This window comes from Bombina bombina, chromosome 2, assembly GCF_027579735.1.
Source record: "Bombina bombina isolate aBomBom1 chromosome 2, aBomBom1.pri, whole genome shotgun sequence".
Taxonomy (NCBI): Eukaryota; Metazoa; Chordata; class Amphibia; order Anura; family Bombinatoridae; genus Bombina; species Bombina bombina.
In genome coordinates, this window is record NC_069500.1 from 1,084,502,583 (window position 1) to 1,084,527,969 (window position 25,387).

Here is a 25,387-nt window from a genome sequence, read left to right on the forward strand (position 1 = left end):
GTGTAATTGTAACTTAGGTTAGGTTTTATTTTACAGGTACTTTTGTATTTATTTTAACTAGGTAGTTATTAAATAGTTAATAACTATTTAATAACTATTGTAGCTAGTTAAAATAAATACAAAGTTGCCTGTAAAATAAAAATAAATCCTAAAATAGCTACAATGTAACTATTAGTTATATTGTAGCTATCTTAGGGTTTATTTTATAGATAAGTATTTAGTTTTAAATTGGAATAATTTATTTCGATTTATTTAAATTATATTTAAGTTAGGGGGTGTTAGGGTTAGTGTTAGACTTAGGTTTAGGGGTTAATACATTTAATGTAGTGGCGGCGGTGTAGGGGGCAGATTAGGGGTTAATAAATATAAAGTAGGTGGCGGCGGTGTAGGGGGGCAGATTAGGGGTTAATAAATATAATGTAGGTGGCGGTGCGCTCCGGGAGCGGCGGTTTAGGGGTTAAACATTTTATTTAGTTGCGGCGGGGTCCGGGAGCGGCGGTTTAGGGGTTAATAAGTATAATGTAGGGGGAGCAGATTAGGGGTGTTTAGACTCGGGTTACATGTTAGGGTGTTAGGTGTAGACATTACCATAGGAATCAATGGGATATCGGGCAGCAGCGAACATAAGCTTTCGCTGCTTTCCGACTCCCATTGATTCCTATGGTATCCGCTGCCTCCAGGGCGGCGGATTGAAAACCAGGTACGCTGGGGCGGAAGAGTGCCGAGCGTACCTGCTAGTTATTTGATAACTAGCAAAAGTAGTCAGATAGTGCTGAACTTGCGTTCGGAACATCTGTAGTGATGTAAGCATCGATCTGTGTTGGACTGAGACCGGCGGATCGTATGTTACGTCACTAAATTCTACTGTCTGTAGGGTTTGATAACTAAGGTGAATCAGGCTCACCACAAATACGCTGCGGAATTTCAGCGTATTTGCAGTTGACGGCTTGATAAATACATGCCTTGGGATGTACTGAAAGAGACAGAAAAATCAAAATGAAACTTTCATGATTCATATAGAGCGTATCATGTTTAATTACTTTACAGTTGACTATTATCTAATTTACTTCGTTCTCTTTGTATTCTTTGTTGAAAATCACACCTACAAAGACTCAGGAGCAGCAATGCCGTACTGGGAGCTAGCTGCTTATTGATGGCTGCACATATATGCCCTTTTTTATTGGCTCACTCACCAGGTGTGTTCAGCTAGCTCCCTAAAGTGCACTGCTGCTCCTTCAACAAAGTATACCAAGAGCTTGAAGTAAATTTGATAATAGAAGCATATAGGAAAGTTGTTTAAAACCGTTAACTTAATCTGAATCATGGAAAAAATGTGTTTCATGTTCCTGTAACATTCTTAAAGGGACATGAAACCCAAATTTTTTCTTTCAAGATTTAGAAAGAGCATGCAATTTTAAACAACTTTCAAATTTACTTCTATTATCTAATTTGCTTCATTCTCTTGATATACTTTGCTGAAAAGCATATCTAGATAGGCTCAGTAGCTGCTGATTGGTTGCTGCACATAGATGCCTCATGTGATTGGCTCATCCATGTGCATTGCTATTTCTTCAACAAAGGATATCTAAAGAATGAAGCAAATTAGATAATAGAAATTTATTTGAATGTTGTTTAAAATTGTATTCTCTACTTGAATCATGAAAGAACATTTTTGGGTTTAGTGTCCCTTTAAGATATCTAACATTGAAGTAACTAAAATGTATGATTAGTTTACCTATGCACACACAGATATGCTTTATATACTCCCAAAAGATGTTGTTTAAAAACATTTCAATAAAACCATTGTTTACTTAGTGAAATGTGTAGAACATAGCAGTCCAAAGATAAAGTCCTTGAAAGGTCTGAAAATCCTGGTGTTTTTTATGTTCCTAGTCTCCCATACAGTGGCCTAGCATGAAACTTAAATTAATATAACATTACCCTGTACACAGGAAAATCTTAGGATAACCGCACTCCTGCCCTTCTGAGCGCGGAGGGAGAAAAGCACATATTGCCCAGGAATACTGCAACAATATCAAGCAATAAATAATGAATGTACACGGTTAAGTTTGCTTAAAGGGACATTCAACACCCGACACAACAGGATTTAATATGTTTGTAACGCAATTGAAGATCCGCCTACCCCGCCTCCCTTCTCTATTACCTCTATCCTTGTCCTAGTAATGCTTCCAAATACATCTGTTAATCTACTCGAAATATGTCCGCCAAAATCCCCCCACTGTTACTTATTAACCTTCTCTTTCAAGCAAGCCTCCAATTAGAATGAAATCCTCGGTCAGAATCTTGAAACTCGTTCACGGCGTTAAGCGCATGCGCAATTCAATTTTTGAAAGCTAACAAAAGAATTTGCTGCGACAAGTCCGATTGCTGTTTCAGATCTGACTGAATTACAAATGCGCAATGACATATGGAGCGCGTCATCAATCCCTACATCAATGAGCCTGAAATGAAATAGAGATGGGGAAGAAGGAGGAGGGGGAGGAGCTAGGCGGCCATATTTCAAGTCGATTAACGGATGTATTTGGAAGGATTACTAGGACAAGGATAGAGGTAATAGAGAAGGGAGGCGGTGCAGGAGAATCTACGTTTGCGTTACAAACATATTAAATCCTGTTGTGTCGGGTGTTGACTGTCCCTTTAATGTCTATTTATTTTAAACTTGTTGCAATCTTTGTCTTTATAATTCCTATAAATATATTTTTTGTGGTACAGCTAGGTACACCAGCATTATTTTCCGCTAGTTCTGGTATTGATACTATTATCAGTATGACCGAATGAGAATAAAGTTTCATAACTTCTTTCAGTAATTTTATCATTTCATAAAAGATGTTAAGTATGAAGGAGACAACTGCAGCGAAACAGACCCAAGTGTGATACTTTAGTACTGTATATTATATAATGTAATCCTCTGTTACTTATTTTTAAAATTTGTATAGCGAATCTAATATTTATTAATTGATCTTTAGGGAGTATACATTTATATTTTTATTTGCATACTTTCCATAAGTATATAGCATATATGATTCCTTAACAATACTTATATATATTATACCGTTAATACGCAAATAACTCAACAACGGCACTGCATTAAAAAAAATATGTACCTTATGAGAAAAAAACAGTTTTGTAAGGGGAAGTAAGATGGGGGTTAAGGAATATAATGATTATCTAAATAAAGTTGTAGCGCAGCTTCAATTCCAATTCATGAATGAAGGTTTATTTAAACTGTTGCATAGATTCATAATAGACTTTCTCAAACCTTAAAATACTACTATCACTTTAACGGTTATACATTGTCATATAGAACCAAATAAACAGCTTCAACCTCTCATCAAAAATGTTGTCACTAACTAGTTTAATTATGAATATTTTAATTTCTCTTAGCAGGAATCATAACTGCTAGACCTGTGGCCAATACAATAAACTCATCCTTTGCCAGTCCTGTTGGCACAGACCCTACAAGAATGTCTGTTGTACATGGAGTGGTCACCAAGACTACTGACACAATTCCTACAGAACCAGTGACATTGTCTTTCAGTAACGGAACATCTGGACTTGGAACAACTAAACCATCACTTCAGTCTCACGTAACACATAGGGCATCACTGCAAACGTTGCTGTCTCAGACTGGTGTATCCATTTTCAGTTTTAGTAACAGGTATGGCAAGAAAATGTCAATTAAAATAAATGACACATTAGAAGTTAAAGTGAATGTATAGTTTAATGAATGAGTGCCCGGTATCTAAAAATAATCTTAAAAACAGGGGCACTTTCATTCATTAAACTTTACAAAGACGTTTATTGTTTTTTTAAATATTTACCTTTGCGTTATGGTAAACATAAAGCCGATCCTCCGCCCGCAGCTCCTGAAATGAATGAAAGTGCCCCTGTTTTTAAGATTATTTTTAGATACCGGGCACTCATTCATTAAGCTTTAGAATCACTTTCACTACTATACTACATGTAAAAATAGATAAGTATTTGCATAGCTGAAACAGACATTTTCTTAAAGGGACAGTAAAGTCAAAATTAAACTTTTGTGATTCAGACAGAACATGTCATTTTAAACAACTTTCCTATTCACTTATCTTATCAAATTTGCTTTGTTCTATTGGTATCCTTTATTCTAGTACATACCTAGGTGTGCTCAAGAGCAGCAATACACTGCTAGGAGCTAGCCAGTAATTCAACAAAGGATACCAGGAGAACAATGCAAATTTGATAATAGAAGTAAATTGGAAAGTTGTTTACAACTGCATGCTCTGTCTGAATTATAAAAGTTTAATTTTACTGTCCATTTGAGTGTTTAAAGGGACAGTCTACACTAAAAAAAAATATTGTTTTAAAAGATAGATAATCCCTTTATTACCCATTCCCTAGTTTTGCATAACCAACACAGTTATATTAATATACTTTTCCTTCTTAATATAAGGAGCGTCCATGGCATCATTCCTTACTGTTGGGAAATACTGAACCTGGCCACCAGGAGGAGGCAAAGACACCCCAGCCAAAGTCTTAAATACCTCTCCCACTTCCCCCATTCCCCAGTCATTCTTTGCCTTTCGTCACAGGAGGATGGCAGAGAAGTGTCAGAAGATTCAGAGTAGTTCCTTAGGAAGAGTATCTGCCCTTTGATATGGGACTGGAGTTTTAAGTAGTCTTGTCAGCCTCTCAGTGAGAGCATTGACGAAAGTTAGAGTCTGGAGATGCAGGTAGAGTCTTTCTGCGAACCCATCCAGACTACCTTCTAACAGTGTTGACAAGTTTCCCTGCCTGCTTGTTTTCTCACTCAAGTCCATGGGGCCTATTTATTAAAGGTCTTGCGGACCTGATCCGACATTGCGGATCAGGTCCGCAAGACCTCGCTGAATGCGGAGAGCAATACGCTCTCCGCATTTAACATTGCACCAGCAGCTCACAAGAGCTGCTGGTGCAACGCCGCCCCCTGCTGACTCAAGACCAATCGGCCACCAGCAGGGAGGTGTCAATCAACCCGATCGTACTCGATCGGGTTGATTTCCGGCAATTCCTGTCCACCTCATCAGAGCAGGTGGACAGGGTTATGGAGCAGCGGTCTTTAGACCGCTGCTTCATAACTGGTGTTTCTGGCGAGTCTGAAGACTCGCCAGAAACACGGGCCCACAAGCTACATTCGGAGCTTGATAAATGGGCCCCCATGTCAGAAACGATGCTACAAGACTGTCACACTTGAGAGGCTGTGTTTCTGTTCCACAGCATGGATTCTGATAAGATCGTTTCAATTTTTTCATATGTTGAAAACGCTAGAAGACAGGGTCACAGTGTGGCTCCTTTTATCTTAATAGAATCATGGGTTAATATCGCCTGCGGGGGATTATTAAACAGTGGGGACTAACCAAATGTGATGCTCTGATTTTATGCTGCTTTATGTGTGAGATTTTATTGGGCTCATAGGCTGTTTGTTATGTGGCTGGAACGCACAGGTTTTTACTTTCACTTTGAGTGCTGCGCAGCTTTTAGCTTGGCACACCATGTGACCAGGAGTAGTCTAGCTTTCATTTCCTTTTTCCTGACCGAGCTGGCTGTTGGAGAAGATGCTATTTCTCTGTATTGTCTGGGTCTAGGAGGTGGTGAGTGCCCCAGCCATTGGGAGTATAAAGGTGCCGTTTTTGAGAAATAAAGATGGTTTATTTTCTGTTTCCTGTTGTTATTAGCTTAAGCTATGGAGGATTCTGATATATTAGAGGGTACTCCCTCTGTTCCAAATAGTAATAACTGTTTATATTGCGTATGCCCGCCCTCTGTTATGTTCCACATGCCTTGACAACGTTATTCGGTCAAAAGAAGGTTAACCCTTTTATTACCACTGAGCCGTCCACCTCTGAGGACTCGCTGTCCCATGAGGTGCATACCCAACATTCATCTCCTTCTACACACACAGCTTCCCATAGCACTCTAAATCCTCCATCTGGAGGGGGCCCTTTACCACCAGATTTTACCACGCAGTTACAAACGGAGGTGTCTGCGACCCTCAGTGCTTTACCTTGCCCTGCTAAACACAAGCAAAAGGTTAAACATAGCTCTGCTGCCCTGGGGTCATCATGTAATTTATTGGATTTTACTGCTCTGTCTCAGTTATCCGAGGATGAGTTGCACTCTGAGGCTTTAGAGGATGAACTGTCTGGGACAGAGTCTGCTGCCTCTAAGCCTCCTGCTGTGGAGGAACCAGCCTTTAGATTTAAGATTGAACACTTACGTTTTCTTCTAAAGGAATTCCTGTCTACATTAGAGGTTCCAGAGGCCAAGCTGCCTGTTGAACCTTTGATTCCTAAATTAGACAGAGTTTACGAGGACAGGGTAGTGCCTTTAACTTTTTCTGTGGCTGTAAAGATGGCGAACATTATTATGAATAAATGGGACAGAATTGGATCTTCCTTTTCCTCTATGTCTTCCTTTAAAAAAATATTCCCGGTCCTGGACTCTCAATTGGAGTTGTGGGGTTCCGTCCCTAAGGCTATCTCCACGCAAACGCACTACTATCCCGCTTGAGGATAGCTTGGCGTTCAGAGAGCTGATGGATAAGAAGATGAAAAAAAAAATATTTCAACATACAGGATATTTGTTTCAACCAGCAGCGGCTGTTACTGCAGTTGCTGGAGTAGCTACCTACTGGTGCAACTCCTTATCAGATTTAATCAAGGTGGAGGGTCCCCTCAACGTTATCCAGGAAAAAATTAAGGCCTTAAGAATTATTTTATCTGTGATGCAAACATGCAGATTATTCGTCTAAATGCTAAGGCTTCTGGCTTTTCAGTTCAGGCGCGTCTGGCACTCTGGCTGAAGTCCTGGTCTGCAGATATGACTTTTAAGTCCAGACTTCTTTCTCTTCCCTTTAAGGGAAAGATTTTATTTGGTCAAGCCTGGACTCCATTATCTACATGGCTACAGGGGGCAAGGGTACCTTCTTACCGCAAGATAAAAAGATCAAGTCTAAGGGACAAGTTAGACTAATTTTCGTTCCTTTCATTCTGATAAATCCCAATGACAGCAGTCCTCGCTAAGCCCAAGCAAACCAAGAATACTTGGAAGCCGTCTCAGTCCTGGAATAAGTCCAAGCAGAGCAAGAAGCCCGCTGAGACTAAATCGGCATGAAGGGACAGCCCCCAATCCAGCTCTAGATTGTGTAGGGGCAGACTGTTGCTCTTTTCAGATGCTTGGTTCAGTGACGTGCAGGATCCATGGGTCCTGGAGGTCATAGCTCAGGGATACAAGATAGGTTTCAAGTCTCATCCACCCAAGGGCAGATTTCTTCTTTCAATCCTGTCTTCCAGACCAGAAAAGAGGTAAGCCTTTCTGTGGTGCATACAGGATCTGTCCTCCTTAGGAGTCATTGTCCCAGTACCTATCGCAGAAAGAGGTTTGGGATACTATTCAAACCTTTTCGTGGTCCAAAAGAAGGAGGAAACTTTCCGCCCTATTCTGGACCTAAAGTGCTTAAACACATTTCTAAATGCCCCCTCGTTCAAAATGGAGACGATAAGCTCCATCCTTACCTTAGTTCAGGAAGGACAGATCATGACCACTATAGATCTGAAGGATGCTTACTTTCATGTTCCAATCCACAAGGACCACTTCCAGTTCCTAAGGTTTGCGTTCCTGGACCAGTACTTCCAGTTCATTGCACTTCTGTTTGGTCTATCTACTGCTCCAAGAATTTGTACGAAGGTTCTAGGGGCTCTTCTAGCCGTTGCCAGAACCCGGGGTATAGCAGTAGCTCCCTACTTGGATGATATTCTGGTACAAGCACTATATTTTTTTCTGGCGGAAGACCATTTGGAATCTCTTCTCTCTTCTTCGATCTCATGGATGGAAGATAAACCTAGAAAAAGTTCTCTTATACCAAGCACCAGGGTGGAATTCCTGGGTACTATAATAGACTCCATATCCATGAGCATATTTCTAACAGACCAGAGATGTTGCAAGCTAGCTTCGGCATGTCTTGCCCTCCGGACCTCCTTAAGGCCCTCTGTGGCTCAGTGTATGGAGGTGATTGGTCTCATGGTGTCTAGCATGGACATCATTCCCTTTGCCAGGTTCCGTCTAAAACCGTTGCAACTGTGCATGCTGAGGCAGTGGAACGGCGATCAGGTTCTGTCTGGTGGCTCTGTCCAGATTATCTGTCCCAAGGGACATCCTTCTTAAGACCATCCTGGGAGATTGTGACTATGGACGCAAGTTGACATTAAATAGTTGTCCTGGAGGGTTCTTTTCTACTGGTTATTACTACTGCGCACAGTGTATCTGAGATTGCTGCCTTTCAATATGAGCCTCCTTATCTGGTATTCTATTCTGATAAGGCTGTCCTACGTACTAAGTTAGGTTTCCTTCCTAAAGTCGTGTCAGACCTCAACATCAATCAAGAGATTGTGGTTCGTTCCTTGTGTCCCAATCCTTTTTCTTCGAAGGAACGTTTGCTTCATAATTTGGACGTGGTTCATGCCTTGAAGTTCTATCTTCAGGCTACTAAGGATTTTAGACAAACTTCTTTCTTGTTTGTTGTCTATTCCGGGAAGCATAAAGGTCAGAAAGTCTCTTCAACTTCCTTATCTTTTTGGTTAAGGTGCGTTATCCACTTAGCTTATGAGACAGGGGGACATAAACCTCCTCAGAAGATTGCTGCTCATTCTTCTAGAGCAGTGGCTTTCTCTTGGGCCTTTAAGAACGAGGCCTCTATGGATCAGATTTGTAAGGCAGCTACCTGGTCCTCCTTAAATACTTTTTCTAAATTTTGCAAATTTTATGTTTTTGCTTTGGCTGAAAGGTTTTGCAGGCTGTGGTGCCCTCAGATTAGGGTCCGCCTCTCTTTTTGTCCCTCCCATTATCATTCAGTGTCCTCCTAGAGCTTGGGTATAGTTTTCCCAACAGTAAGGAATGATGCCGTGGACTCTCTCCTTATATTAAGAAGGAAAACATAAATTATGCTTACCAGATAATTTAATTTCCTTCTGTATAAGGAGAGTCGACGGCCCCCGCCGGTGTTCTCCGATGGGTGGCCTTCTAAATTATGTTTTTATTCTGGCACCAATTATAACCTGATATTTCTCCTACTGTTCCTTGTTCCCGCGGCAGAATGACTGGGTGATGGGGGAAGTGGGAGAGGTATTTAAGCCTTTGGCTGGGGTGTCTTTGCCTCCTCCGGGTGGCCAGGTTCACTATTTCCCAACAGTAAGGAATGATGCCATGGACTCTCCTTATACAGAAGGAAATTAAATGATCTGGTAAGCATAATTTATGTTTTTACCTCTGTAATTACCATGTATCTAAGCATCTTCTGACAGCCCCCTGATCACATGAATTTTTATTTATTATCTGTTCACTTGCATTTCAGCCAATTACTGCTGTGTTTTGCTGACTCTTAAATAACTCCAAGGATGTGAGCACAATGCTATCTAAATGGCCCACATGAACTAGCAGTCTCCTGTTGTGAAAAGCAAATAAAAAAGCATGTGATAAGAAGCTGTCTGTAGTGGCTTAGAAACAGGCAGACATTTAGAGGTTTAAATGTTATAAAGTATATCAATATAGCAATGTTGGTTGTGCAAAGCTGGGGAATGGGTAGTAAATACATTATCTATCCTTTTAAACAATAACAATTTTGGTGTTGACTGTCCCTTTAAATGAAAAAATGCTTACACGTTACTACCAGAATCATCTCAGCTTCTCATCATCTTTAGTGACTTGATTTTTAAAGGGACATAAAATGTAATCAATAAATAAACAACTTTTTGAAATGGACAGTTTACTCAAAAATGTTCTCCCCTTTAATTTGTTCCCAATGATCCACTTTACCTGCTGTTGTCCTGTTGTTTACTAGTATTTCCATTGCCCTTATATTGGCATTTGAAATTGTTTATTTAGCCTGTGGTATCCCCACCCATCCTAAAAGTTTTTGGTCTTAAGGCCAAGTTGTGTAAACACAGCCAGTAGAATAAATTACACTCCCAGGTAATAAAATGTTAATTTTCCATTGTTCTCTCCAAGTATTGGTGATTGGTTTATGGACAGATATAAGATAAAGAAGCATGTATATGTATACAATGTGATAAAGTAATGTGATCTGATTATACTTACAAGCTCAACCCATTTTTATTAAGTTGTGGCTTCAAAACACAAAATCAGCGAATTCATATACACAAATAAACCTTAAAAAAGCAAATATCATACATTTTATACTGGTTATACAGCTGGTAAAAAAAGTAATTGGAAACACATTAAGGGAAAAACAATTTTATAGTATACTATCCCTTTAAGTTACAGCAGTTTAGTTTTTGAAAAGTCTCTCTGTATATGTGTTTAAACCCTGATAAACGCCAAGCAAGGATGCAGAAATGATCACTGCATAGTTCATCTGTTGATTGTTTGTGGTTAAACACAAGTTGTTTCACTGATAACATAATCAAATATGAAAGAATGGAATATAAAGAAAATAACTACACTCAGTGTGGGATTTTATTAATTTAAAAAGCTACAATAAAGATCAGTTTCTCATTTGGATATTCTTTAAAGGGGATGTAAAGTCTTTGCAACTTTAAACTTAAAGGGACAGTCTACTCCACACTTTTTTTGTTTAAAAAGATAGATAATCCCTTTTTTATCCATTCCCCAGTTTTGCATAACCAACACAGTTATATTAATACACTTATTACCTCTGTGATTACCGTGTATCTAAGCATCTTCTGACAGCCCTCTGTATTTCAGTTCTTTTGACAGACATGCATTTTAGCCAATCAGTGCTGACTCATAAATAACTCTGTGGGAGTGAGTACAATGATATCTATATGGCACACATGAAACTAGCGATGTCTAGCTGTAAAAACTTGTCAAAATGCACTGAGATAAGAGGCGACCTTCAAGGGATTAGAAATTAGCATATTAGCCTATCTAGGTTTAGCTTTCAACTAAGAATACCAAGAGAACAAAGCAAATTTGAGGATAAAAGTAAATTGGAAAGTTGTTTAAAATTGCATGTCCTATCTGAATCATGAAAGTTTATTTTTGACTAGACTGTCCATTTAACTTGTTGTTCACAAATAACGTGCAGCTTTTTCATTAGAAAAATTAGCCTTGGTTGTTTTTTGTTTATAAAAGCTTTTTTTACAGTAGAAAACTATTTCTGTGTTTTGGAAATTAAAGGCACATGAAACCCAAAACATTGCTTTCGTGATTCAGATAGAGCATACACTTTTAAACAATTTTTTCATTTTATGTGTGAAGAAGTGAAATAAAATGAAAGGAACGTTTGTTTGGCAAATCCTGCTCCATTTTGTATCTGAACCTAAATGATCAGAAGTTGCAGGAATTCTGGCCTTTTCATTCAACAATCAGTTATTTAGTTATTTTGGTGTAGTTTTATCCCAGCCTTTTTTACTACTATTCAAATATTAAACTGGGTTACTATATAGAACAATATTTAACTGTAGAATTCTAAAAATTAAGTACAACAGGAAATAATTTACACAGATAATTTTAAATGTATTCTCACTTTATTCTTTATACAAAATGTTATCATGGGAGGTGGGAAATTCAGACCAACAGCTGTTGCGTGTACAAGTTAATATTAGTATTGCTTAAAGGCACTTCCATGACTCAGTTAGATTGTACAATTTGAAATAATTTAAAATTTAATTCTTCTAAAAAGTTTACTTCTTTTTCTTTGTTTCTTTTTTTTTTTAACTTGGCTAATATCCATGAGAACATACTGAGGTAGGCGTAGGAGCGTGCACGTTAGTTGAGCATTATATGGCAGTAATGTTTCCAATAATGTTTTTAAAAATGTTATACATATAGTGCCCAAGGTACGTATACTCTCCGTACCTAAGTGTAATCCAATGGAAAGAAGCTAAATTTAAACAAAGGATGTCAGAATGAGGTTACTTTTGATAATACAATTATAATCTGAAATCTTTTAGAGAATGTACACTCTCTAAATCATGAAAGTTTAAAGGGACAGTCTAGTCAAAATTAAACTTTTATGATTCAGATATGGCATGCAATTTTAAACAACTTTCCAATTTACTTTTATCATCAAATTTGCTTTGTTCTCTTGGCATTCTTTGTTGAAAGCTAAACCAAGGTAGGCTTTTATTCTATTTCTAAGACCTTGAAGGCCACCTCTAATCTCAGTGCATTTTGACAGTTTTTCACAGCTAGACAGTGTTAGTTCATGTGTGCGCCATATAGATAACATTGTGCTCTCTCCTGTGGAGTTATTTATGAGTCAGTACTGATTGGCTAAAATGCAAGTCTGTCAAAAGAACTGAGGTAAACTGAGGTCAATCTGCAGAGACTTAGATACAAGGTAATCACAGAGGTAAAAAGTATATTAATATAACATTTTTGCTTATGCAAAACTAGAAAATGGAAATCCCGCAATTGTGCATGCGATTGCGAGATTTTAATGATGGAATCGGGTCAGGGGGCGTCACTATGATGCTAGGCACGCCCTCCAGACCACGATCACATCCAGGAAGTGCCGTTGGATTCAGGACAGCCAAACGGCTATGATGTTGTATTTTGTCCTAACGGCACTAAAACTCAGCGCCGTTTGGATGTAATACAACGCCATAACGGCGGTAAAAGGTTAATTATGGAAATATGCTTACTCACTGCCATCAGTAAATATATGTGAATAATGTACTAAATATGAATCTAGATATTGTCATTGTCGCGCATAGCAAAAATGTATGTAATGACAGAAGTAGACTGGGACTGATTACAGTTCTGACATTTACAATTATGCAGACAGTGACTTTATTTTGGATATTCTATCTTGTCGCTGGCACCAAAGGCCCAAAGACATTGTTATTAACTGAATAATAGGAAACTAACAACTTAAAACCCATATGTCCATTTTTTAAATAGCCTATTATAATTTTAAAGCAGATATTTTTTTAAATATAGACGGCTAAATTATGAGCTTTGCGGTATGAGTGAAAAAGCAGCGTTATGGCTCTTTTTCACTACCGCTGGTATTACGAGTCTTGCAGGTTTAGCTGCACCGCACACTTTTTTGGCTGTAACACAACATAACTACCGCAGCTTTCCAAAAGTCCTTTTTCAATGGGACTTCCTTTGCGCTGTATTACGAGTTTGCTTGGGAGGCCAAAAAGTGAGCGCTACAGCCAATACCGTCAAGATCCATACCGTAAACTGAAAGTCAGTAGTTTTGGGTTTTATGCTACAACACCATAACATAAAACTCATAACTAAAGTGCTAAAAAGTACACTAATACCCATAAACTACCTATTAACCCCTAAACCGAGGCCCTCCCACATCGCAAACACTAAAAATTTTTTATTAACTCCTAATCTGCCACTCTGGACATCGCCGCCACTATAATAAACATATTAACCCCTAAACCGCCGCACTCCCGCATCATAAACACTAGTTAAATATTATTAACCCCTAATCTGCTGTCCCTAACATCGCTGCAAACTACATTACTGCTATTAACCCCTAATCTGCTGTCCCTAACATCGCCGCCACTATAATAAAGTTATTAACCCCTTAACCTAACCCTAAATCTAACCCTAACACCCCTAACTTTAATATAAATAAAATAAATCTAAATAAAAATTACTATCATTAACTAAATAATTCCTATTTAAAACTAAATACTTACCTGTAAAATAAACCCTAAGCTAGCTACAATATAACTAATAGTTACATTATATCTATCTTAGGTTTTATTTTTATTTCACAGGTAAGTTTGTATTTATTTTAACTAGGTAGACTAGTTAGTAAATAGTTATTAACTATTTACTAGCTACCTAGCTAAAATAAATACAAACTTAAAATCCAAACTTACTACAAGATAGCTTGGTCAGGAGCACCCTTCAGCAACAAATACAGGAATTTATCTCACTCAACAACTGTCCGCCTGCTCTAAGCAGGCGGACAGTCATCGCCGGAAATCAACCCGATCAGGTTGATTGACACCCCCCTGAGTCTGCAGGGGGCAGCGTTGCCCCAGCAGCTCTTGTGCTGAATATGATCTGCCAGACCTTAATAACTAGAGGCCATTGTCAGAGGTCTACTGATCACAGAATCCAGTAAACAACATAAACTTAGAAAAGCCCAGCTTGAAAAGTTAAGATCAGAGATTGACCTTCTACGGACCCAAATTCTAGATAACCCTGCCAAAGTTTTACTAAAACAATTTAAGACCAAAAATGAAAAACTAGACCACCTCTTGAATAAAGATGCAATTAGGTCAATCAAAATGATTGATACCCAATACTATATTTACGTTAATAAACCAGATAGGATGCTGGCCAACAAATTGAAAGAGTTTACTAGAATTACCACAGTCCCTCAACTACAGCTCCCTGACAATAAAACGACTAATGATCCATTATCCATCGCGAACACATTCGCGGATTACTATCATAAATTATATAACCTTCCGCTAGACAAAGCAGACGCAGATAAAACAACAGAATTGGACAAATTTTTAGAAGATGGCGCCTTACCCTCAATAATGGAGAAGGATAGGGAGTCCCTAAATAACCCAATCACTTATGAGGAAGTCAGAATAGGCATAAAAAATTTGAAAAGCTCAAAAACACCAGGACCGGATGGGTACTCGGGAATTTTTTACAAACTATTGCAATCTACTTTAATACCACAACTGGTACAAGTATTTAATTCCATACTACAAAATAAGAAAATCCCTAAAGAGATGCTAATGGCAAGAATTGCAGTAATCCCGAAACCAGGCAAAAATAAGCAACATTGACAAAATTATAGGCCTATTTCTTTGATAAACCAAGACATAAAACTATTTACAAAAATATAAGCAAATCGTCTTAACCCCATTCTTAATAATTTGATACATTTAGATCAGATAGGATTCGTATCTAGCAGAGAAGCACCAGATAACACACGCAAAGTGATAGATTTGATTAACATTGCCACTGTCCGGATAGCGCCTTCTCTGTTTCTTGCCCTGGATGCAGAGAAGGCGTTAGATAGAGTTAATTGGAAGTATATGTTCGCTGTCCTTTAAAAAAATAGGTATTACAGGAGATTTCTACGACACCCGTGCTACTCTTTACTCATCCCCAACGGCATTTGTCAAACTGTCGGGCTACCATTCCAAATCAATACATATTAATAATGGTACTCGCCAAGGTTGGCCGCTTTCGCCTCTGCTATTCGCGCTCTGTATAGAGCCGCTGGCAGTCAAAATTGGAGACAATCATAATATTGCTGGTATTATCGATGGTGCTCTGGAACACAAGCTGTCCTTATTCGTGGACGATATCATCCTGTCATTGTCCAAACCATTGCTGTCCCTCCCTCCCTTATACCAGATCTTGCAACAATTTGGCAGCCTTTCAGGCTATAAATTTAATGAGGAAAAATGTGAGGCATTAAGCTCCCACAACACACTAAGAAATTGCTGGAACTAAATTTCGCGTTTAAATGGGCTAAAAAGTCCATCAAATATTTGGGGATCAATCTACCCACTAACATATACACCCTCTACCAAGCTAATTACGTCCCCATGTTTAAACACATTAGAGATTTAATTGCAAAATGGATCAAACTTAAAATCTCCCTATATGGTATAATCATTTCCACTAAAATGACCTTATTACCAAAATTATTATACCTGTTTAGAGCTCTTCCTATATCAGTACCACACCCAGAACTACATAAACTTCAAAGAGACCTGTTACGATTTATCTGGCAGGGGAAAAGAGCTAGAATCAATAAAAAAGTGATGTGTACCAACAGGAGGGAAGGAGGGGTGGGAGTACCCAATTTAATGCCATATTATTATGCAGCAAGGATGTCCCAGACCTTACATTGGTTTAGAGGGTGTCAAAAAAAGCGATGGACTCATATTGACTCAAACATTATGGGGACAGACTTCTTGGCTAGACTGCTATGGGCCCCAAATCTCATGAATTTCCCACAGAGTGGAAGCTACGTCTCAATTAACCATACAATTTATTTATGGAAGTTACTAAACTCTAAATTCTTCCTTACTAGAGATAGATCCAGATTAACCCCACTGGTGACTCTTAATTCCTCTGTAGATCTGAGAGTGCAGCAGAAATGGTCTAATAATGGACTTTACAGAATAGCAGACATTGTTATAGCAGATAAAAAATTATCTTTCGAACAATATCAGAAATTAGACACAAACTATAAAAATATATGGTATCACTACTTACAGTTGAGATCGCAGGCAAACGAAATACTAGGCAATACGAATCTTCTCCCAAATACACCACTTCCCAAATATGAGCAGCGATATCTATATTATACTCCATTTTCAATTCCCCTCGTAGTGAAGTTAAAACGCAAACCATACTTAGATGGGAGCGAAATATAGGCAAAACCTTGCCAATTAAAACATGGAACACAAATCTGTTGAACGGATTATCCTTCACACAAAATGCATTGCTTAAAGAAAACTATATAAAAGTAGCTTTCAGATGGTACCTTCATCCCACTAGGTCACATGAATCAGAGGGCTCGCTATCTCACCTTTGTTATAGAGGATGTGGAGAAAGAGGTACATATATTCATATGTGGTGGGAATGTGAAAGAATTAGAAAGATTTGGGACTATACATCGCAACTATTAAGCTCCATTTTCCAAAACCAAATAACGCTAACAATAGAACATGCTTTACTTCACTTCCCGATCTCAGGTATCCCTAAGATCCATCTTAAATTAGTTATGATGATATGCACCACACAGTTAGAATTAGCGTGGCTCAATTCTGGAAGTCTACCCCATCTGATTTCTCCTTTATACATAATAAACTAGAGAATCACTATAATATGGCATGGGCAGCCGCTGAAACCCTTAACGATACAGAGAGATTTTTAGCAAGATGGGAACCTTTCATTATGTACTATGAATTGAATAGAATACATAGGGAGTAATTGTATTACCATAAAAGTTCTGCATAAAAATACAAGCCGAGACCCACGACAAAGACAATTGCAATCGCAATTGTATCTTCATTGGTTTTGAAAGTTAAAGAGTGATATAGAGAGGCACAAAACCTTGTTCCGATACCAAGACCTAGTATTGGTATTCACTTAAACCGAATGCATACACTCGAAGTTTGTTTTAGAACTGTATCATCTAACACATGAATAATGTAAATCAGAATGTTTGACAAATGTATATTTTATTTTATATGTAAAAACTTAATAAAAACAATTTCAACATAAATACAAACATAAATACAAACTTACCAGTGAAATAAAACATAACCTGTCTTACACTAACACCTAACCTTACACTACAATTAAATAAATTACATTAATTAAATACAATTAACTAAATTACAAAAACACAAACACTAAATTACACAAAATAAAAAAGAGATTATCAAATATTTAAACTAATTACACCTAATCTAATAGCCCTATCAAAATAAAAAATCCCCCCAAAATAAAAAAAAACCTAGCCTACAATAAACTACCAAAGGGCCTTTTGCGGGGCATTGCCCCAAAGAAATCAGCTCTTTTACCTGTAAAAAAAAAATACAAATGACCCCCCCAACAGTAAAACCCACCACCCACACAATCAACCCCCCAAATAAAATCCTATCTAAAAAATCCTAAGCTCCCCATTGCCCTGAAAAAGGGCATTTGTATGGGCATTGCCCTTAAAAGGGCATTTAGCTCTTTTTCCGCCCAAACCCTAAGCTAAAAATAAAACCCACCCAATAAACCCTTAAAAAAACCTAACACTAACCCCCGAAGATCCACTTACAGTTTTTGAAGACCCGACATCCATCCTCAACGAAGCGGCAGGAGTCCTCATTGAAACTGGCAGAAGTCTTCATCCAAGCAGGCCGAAGTCTTCATCCAACCGGGCAGAAGTCTTCATCCAGACGGCATCTTCTATCTTCATCCATCTGGCGCGGAGCGGCTCCATCTTCAGGACATCCGGTGCGGAGCATCCTCTTCAATAGACGGCTCTTCCAGAATGAAGGTTCCTTTAAGGGACGTCATCCAAGATGGCGTCCCTTGAATTCCGATTGGCTGATAGAATTCTATCCGCCAATCGGAATTAAAGGGTAAAAAATCCTATTGGCTGATGCAATCAGCCAATAGGATTGAGCTTCAATCCTATTGGCTGATCCAATCAGCCAATAGGATTGAGCTCGCATTCTATTCAAGGGACGCCATCTTGGATGACGTCCCTTAAAGGAACCTTCATTCTGGAAGAGTTGTCGATTGAAGAGAATGCTCCGCCGCCGGATGTCTTGAAGATGGAGCCGCTCCGCGCCAGATGGATGAAGATTGAAGATGCCGTCTGGATGAAGACTTCTACCGGCTTGGATGAAGACTTCGGGCCACTTGGATGAAGACTTCTGCCGGCTTCGATGAGGACTTCAAAAACTGTAAGTGTATCTTCGGGGGTTAGTGTTAGGTTTTTTTAAGGGTTTATTGGGTGGGTTTTATTTTTAGCTTAGGGTTTGGGCGGAAAAAGAGCTAAATGCCATTTTAAGGGCAATGCCCATCCAAATGCCCTTTTCAGGGCAATAGGGGGCTTAGGTTTTTTTAGATAGGATTTTATTTGGGGGGTTTGGTTGTGTGGGTGGTGGGTTTTACTGTTGGGGGGTTGTTTGTATTTTTTCTACAGGTAATAGAGCTGATTTATTTGGGGCAATGCCCCGCAAAAGGCCCTTTTAAGGGCTATTGGCAGTTTAGTTTAGGCTAGGGTTTTTTTTTATTTTGGGGGGGCTTTTTTATTTTGATAGGGCTATTAGATTAAGTGTAATTAGTTTAAATATTTGATAATTTCTTTTTTATTTTCTGTAATTTAGTGTTTTGATTTTTTTGTTATTTAGTTAATTGCATTTAATTAATGTAATTTATGTAATTGTAGTGTAAGGTTAGGTGTTAGTGTAATTTGGGTTAGGTTTTATTTTACAGGCAAATTTGTATTCATTTTAACTAGGTAGCTAGTAAATAGTTAATAACTATTTACTAACTAGTCTACCTAGTTAAAATAAATACAAACTTAGCTGTGAAATAAAAATAAAACCTAAGATAGCTACAATGTAACTATTAGTTATATTGTAGCTAGCTTAGGGTTTATTTTACAGGTAAGTATTTAGTTTTAAATAGGAATTATTTAGTTAATGATAGGAATTTTTATTTAGATTTATTTTAATTATATTAAAGTTAGTGGGTGTTAGGGTTAGACTTTAGGGGTTTATAACTTTAGTATAGTGGCAGCGATGTTAGGGGCGGCAGATTAGGGGCTAATAAGTGTAGGTAGGTGGCGGCGACATTGGGGGCGGCAGATTAAGTGTTAATAAGTGTAATGTAGGGGGCGGCTGTGTCGGGCGGCAGATTAGGGGTTAATAAGTATAATGTAGGTGGCGGCGGTGGCGGGGCGGCAGATTAGGGGTTAATAAGTGTAATGTAGGCGTTGGCGATGTCGGGAGCGGCAGATTAGGGGTGTTTAGATGCGGGGTTTATGTTAGGGTGTTAGGTGTAAACATAAATTTTCTTTCCCCATAGGAATCAATGGGGCTGCGTTACAGAGTTTTACGCTCCTTTATTGCAGGTGTTAGGCTTTTTTTTAGCCGGCTCTCCCCATTGATGTCTATGGGGAAATCATGCACGAGCACGTAAAACCAACTCAAAGCAGCGCTGGTATTTGTGTGCGGTATGGAGCTCAATTTTGCTCTACACTCACTTATTGCCTGCTAACACCGGGTTTATGAAAACCTGTAATACCAGCGCTGTAGGGAGGTGAGCGGTGACAATAACTTGCAAGTTAGCACCGAGCAGCTCTTACCGCAAAACTCGTAATCTAGCCGAAAGTTAATATTACTTTATTAAATTAACATAAATGTTGTGCATGTAATGTCTACACATTCATTTGACATTTAAACGCTTCTCTGTATTCAACAGTATAAAAATGTAAATGTATTCAACCCATGCATAACTTAAACACATAAAATTGTTAAACACTATCTCAAGAATTTTAATTCAATTGCAATACAACTAAATCTTTCCTTATAATTTGCTAATTTGGATTTTTATCTAAAAAGCCTGATCTTATAATTCGCTTTATGCATTGCTGAAAACCCTTGCTAAAAGGTAACTGCTGGAAAATACTTATCTTCAACTTCCTAAATTCATTACTACTTTTTCTAGTATTCTTTATTGGTACCATTCCCACACACATGCTTACACACTCACACACACACTCACACACACTCACACTCTCACACATTCAGACACACACTCACACACACACTCACATACACTCACACTCTCACACATTCAGACACACACAAACACACACTCACAAAAACACACACTCACACCCTCTCTCACACACACACACACTCACACCCTCTCGCACAAATACACACAAGTTATAAGCATCCTAAGATAAAAATAAAGCACAATAAATAAAGATATGAAAAATACACACACGCACACTCACTCAGACACACACACTCACACATACACTCAAATAGAAGTTCTAAGAATCCTGAGATAAAAATAAAGCACAATAAATAAAGCTATATGAATAAAAACACATTTAAAATTTTAAACATTAAAGAAAAAAAAACAATAAATATGTTTCCTTTTCTTTGAAGGAAGGATATATAGGATGTTGGACATTGAAAGGCACACTATGAAAGGTAAACCCACCCATCATTTTGACTTCAGCCAATCCAAGTAAACGGGGCCTTAAAGGGACACCCAAGACAAAATTAAACTTTCCTGATTCAGATAGAGCACACAATTTTAAAAAAACTTTCCAATTCACTTCCATTATCTAAATGTGCACAATCTTTTTATATGCACACTTTCTGAGGCACCAGCTCCTACTGAACATGTGCAAGATTCACAGGATATTCATATATTGGTTAATGGCTGTCACATGATACATTAGGAAGGAAAATGTAACTAACTTCTGTCAGAAAAAAAAAAATCTACTAATTTGCTCTTGCATTGTCTCTTTATTATGTATTTATTTATTATGATATTCTACCATGTAGTGGTCCTTTAACACAGAAATCATTACCGAATATGATTTCAAGGGCACAATCCTTGAAGTACAACCTAACATTACATACTGCACTTTTACTTTATTTCTAAACAATAGCTGTTTACAGCAAACTGTATGTTTCCTATCTCAGCATGTTTTTTTCTTTTAATTTTAGCAAAGAATCCAGGGATTATTTGGTAACTCCATGTATAATAAAATGAATAAAGTAGTTTTGGAATAACACCAGGAACTAGACTAAAAAAATAAATCTAAAGGATATACACATTGTTGTATGCCTTGGTGATGTGTTCCATCATGTTAAAGAGTACATGAATGGAGATATTTGGTTAATAGTTATTCGCACAACATTTGTGTTCCCAAATCATATAGTTAATAATCTGTGTTTTTCTTTGGGGTGTTGCAGACCGCAAAGCACAATAAAGACAACAACTTCACACCCGTGTCCTCTTTGCAGAGCAGACACTAAGGTAAGAATATATTAATGTATAGATCAATATGTTATGCTTAATGATATGGATCATATTAACTGATTAAGCAATAGCCTCATTTACATAATAACAATGAGGAGATCCAATAGTGTAATACAATTTATAACTGTTTTAATTGTGTAAAGTTAAAATACCATTAACAAAATAGTTACAAACAATGTGCATATCACAAGACAATGCTTTGCCCATTCATTCAGTGGTACAGTGTTTTCAGTTTAACAAACGGCTTTGGCAAGTGAAGTTACCACCCGGGTTCCTAATATCAACGATCTCCCATTCCACTTAGTCTTGCGCTCCTGTATCCCTGAGTACAACTGTAACACATTTCCTGACCTTTCCAGTAAACAGCTGTCTTGAATTTCAAGAAGACGTTAAATCTGCTTAACATTAGTTTAATATGTAGAAATATTGTTCTGAAGCTTTTCGAAAGTGAGAGTACAATGCTTTACTTACTTTGTATCTAACACTTAGTGAACTGGTATCTATCAGTTCATTAAAGGGACATGAAACCCAATTTTTTTCTTTCTTGATTCAGATAGGGAATACAATTTGAAGCTTTGTTCTCATGTTATTCTTTGTTGAAGAGCTAACTAGATAGGTAGCGTGCACATGTCTGGAACACTACATGACAGGAAATAGAGCTGCCATCTAGTGCGCATGCTAATGCATAACATTGTTTCAAAACTTCTGCCATATAATGTGGCAGACACGTGCACACTTCTAACTTACGTTGCTGCTTTTCCACAAGACAATAACAAGAAAATGTGATAATAGAGGTACTTTAGAAAGTTATACGTTCTATGTGAATAATGAAAGAAAAATGTTGGGTTTTATGTCCCATTTAAATCCTAAAGGGCAATGCATAAAGTTGATGTTTAACCTTGGCCTGATGATCTAAATGTCTCCTGGCTGGTGAGATTAGTAAGAATGCTCACCAGTACTTCTATTTCCCTGGTGGAATGATCTAAATGTCTCCTGGCTGGTGAGATTAGTAACAATGCTCACCAGTACTTCTAGTTCCCTGGTGGAATGATCTAAATGTCTCCTGGCTGGTGAGATTAGTAAGAATGCTCACCAGTACTTCTATTTCCCTGGTGGAATGATCTAAATGTCTCCTGGCTGGTGAGATTAGTAACAATGCTCACCAGTACTTCTAGTTCCCTGGTGGAATGATCTAAATGTCTCCTGGCTGGTGAGATTAGTAAGAATGCTCACCAGTACTTCTATTTCCCTGGTGGAATGATCTAAATGTCTCCTGGCTGGTGAGATTAGTAAGAATGCTCACCAGATCTTCTATTTCCCTGGTGGAATGATCTAAATGTCTCCTGGCTGGTGAGATTAGTAAGAATGCTCACCAGTACTTCTAGTTCCCTGGTGGAATGATCTCAATGTCTCCTGGCTGGTGAGATTAGTAAGAATGCTCACCAGTTCTTCTATTTCCCTGGTGGAATGATTTAAATGTCTCCTGGCTGGTGAGATTAGTAAGAATGCTCACCAGTTCTTCTATTTCCCTGGTGGAATGATCTAAATGTCTCCTGGCTGATGAGATTAGTAAGAATGCTCACCAGTTCTTCTATTTCCCTGGTGGAATGATCTAAATGTCTCCTGGCTGGTGAGATTAGTAAGAATGCTCACCAGTACTTCTATTTCCCTGGTGGAATGATCTAAATGTCTCCTGGCTGGTGAGATTAGTAAGAATGCTCACCAGTACTTCTATTTCCCTGGTGGAATGATCTAAATGTCTCCTGGCTGGTGAGATTAGTAAGAATGCTCACCAGTACTTCTATTTCCCTGGTGGAATGATCTAAATCCACTTTTTACCCTAAAAACAGGGTGTCTCGCTAAGGGGCGTATACTGCATTTTCGTATGAGGAAGAAATGCATATTTTAAATATCTTACAAAATGAATAATTGAACAATTCACACAAAAATATGCAGGAAAAAATTGTATTGTGAAGGTGCATCTAAAATCGTAACAAAATTCTTCACCAAAAATCGTATTTTATCAAAACGATAAAATTTGTATGCACATTACACAGGAATAAATTGTATTAAATATGCACAGCATAAATCATAATTTAAGTGCACTGGATCTGCACACAGAAATTATTACTTAATACAAAGCATAATTGTTGTTATTTCGTAAAATGGGCTCAACATGGGTGTTCCATAGGCGTAAATGAAATTGTCTCTCGAATCCCAGAGATTTTTGCTCTACAGATCTCACAGTTATTTCCTGCAAACTAATAGGTTGCAAGTTTTTCTCAAAATACTTATAACCCTAATAGAAAATATAGGCAATTGCAAGATGCTATACACAGAAAGCAGCGTAATGTAATTTATTTTGGCTGCAGGATTTAATTTTTAAAGTACACCCCCTGCTCACTTCACTCTTTGGAGCAGTGTCCCTTTCCAGCCAGCAACATTGCTTTCAATAGTAGACATCTCGCCACTTTTTTATGATAATTCCACCAGGGCAAACCCTGCGAGGGTCATCATGAAAAACCACTCTTTAGTAAATGGAGACCAAATTTATAATGTATTGTTAATAATAAAAATTGCAACATACATTAATTATCTGTCTTGTCAAGGATATTGATGGGTAATGCAACAAAATGACATTTATATTTTATGCAGGTGTTTTTCTATATTTTACTTATTTGATATGCATTGACTTTACCATCCATTTACACAACCACTTGACTCAATATTGTCAAGGATATTATAGATCTTAGTGAAGATTTTTACAATAAAGGTAAAATTGTGCTCTATAATGATTATAATCTTTCTACTGCAAAGAAAATCAACTTATAGTTTAATCAAGATGACTGTATCATGATGGTAATGTATTTTAGCTATGGTACTGATTCCCATCAAAATAAATATTGGGTATTGAATTTAATTTGTATTTTTAAGACAGGATTTACATCATCCCCACCTGGACCAACATTCCCTCCTGATTCACAGATTCTAAACACAAACGCAGTTCAAACCACTGAAGAAATATTCCATTATCCAGAAAGATCCAACCTAAAGGAGGCACAAAGCAGGAAGTTCTTGCATTCTACATCTGTGGATAAAGGGCAGATGGTAACCAAAAAAATTCTGCCTATTTTTTTATACCGGCCAGAAGATGCAACTTTTGTTAAGAATACTGTTATTGCAAATGGAGTGACTTCTTCATGGGTAACCAAGTCAATTAATGAATTTGTTGTCCCAGGCAAAGGAGGAGAAAACCAAAATAGGGGCATGCATCTTGCCATGACTCAGCTGGGCATCTTGTTGGGGTGTTCAGCAGTTTTAGGGATGGTCCTTGCTGCAGGGCTGCGCTGCATTCATGCTCAGTATTGTCATAAAAGGACAGAGGTGTCCTTTAGTGAACCAGACAACAATGTTATGACTATGAGAGATAACAGAGAAATGATGCATTTCAAAAAGGTTCGTGAAAACAGTTTTGTGCTAGTTCAAGCTGAATATAACTGGATAGCTCCATCAAACAATGGAACAGCACAGTAGTTGTGTACGGTTTTTATGATTTATAGGTCATTTTAGTTTTTTCACATTTTATACAAAATGTATAGTATTCTCAGATCAAATGAAAAGTGCCAAAAGTTTAATCTATTGAACTACTATATTATATATCGTGTATAGATTATTATCCCTACATTTTTGGATTATGTTACCTTAAATAAATGCTAATTTTCCTTGTAACTGATAACGTCTTTAAATACAGGTGGCCCTCAGTTTATAACGGTTCAATTTACACTGTTTCAGAATAACAACCTTTTTTTCCAGTCATGTGACTGCTATTGAAAAGCAT

General features: G+C 37.8%; 1 protein-coding gene across 1 annotated transcript in view; it reads left to right on the top strand.

Annotated features, from left to right (window-relative positions):
- The window catches only part of REELD1 (reeler domain containing 1), a 92,155-nt gene extending 67,072 nt beyond the window's left edge, over positions 1-25,083 (top strand). The window contains exons 4-5 of the mRNA XM_053700215.1: positions 3,409-3,608; positions 24,484-25,083. Of these exons, the coding sequence (XP_053556190.1) occupies positions 3,409-3,608; positions 24,484-25,083 (800 nt within the window). The remainder of the gene's footprint in view (positions 1-3,408; positions 3,609-24,483) is intronic.
- The last annotated feature ends 304 nt before the right edge of the window (positions 25,084-25,387 follow it).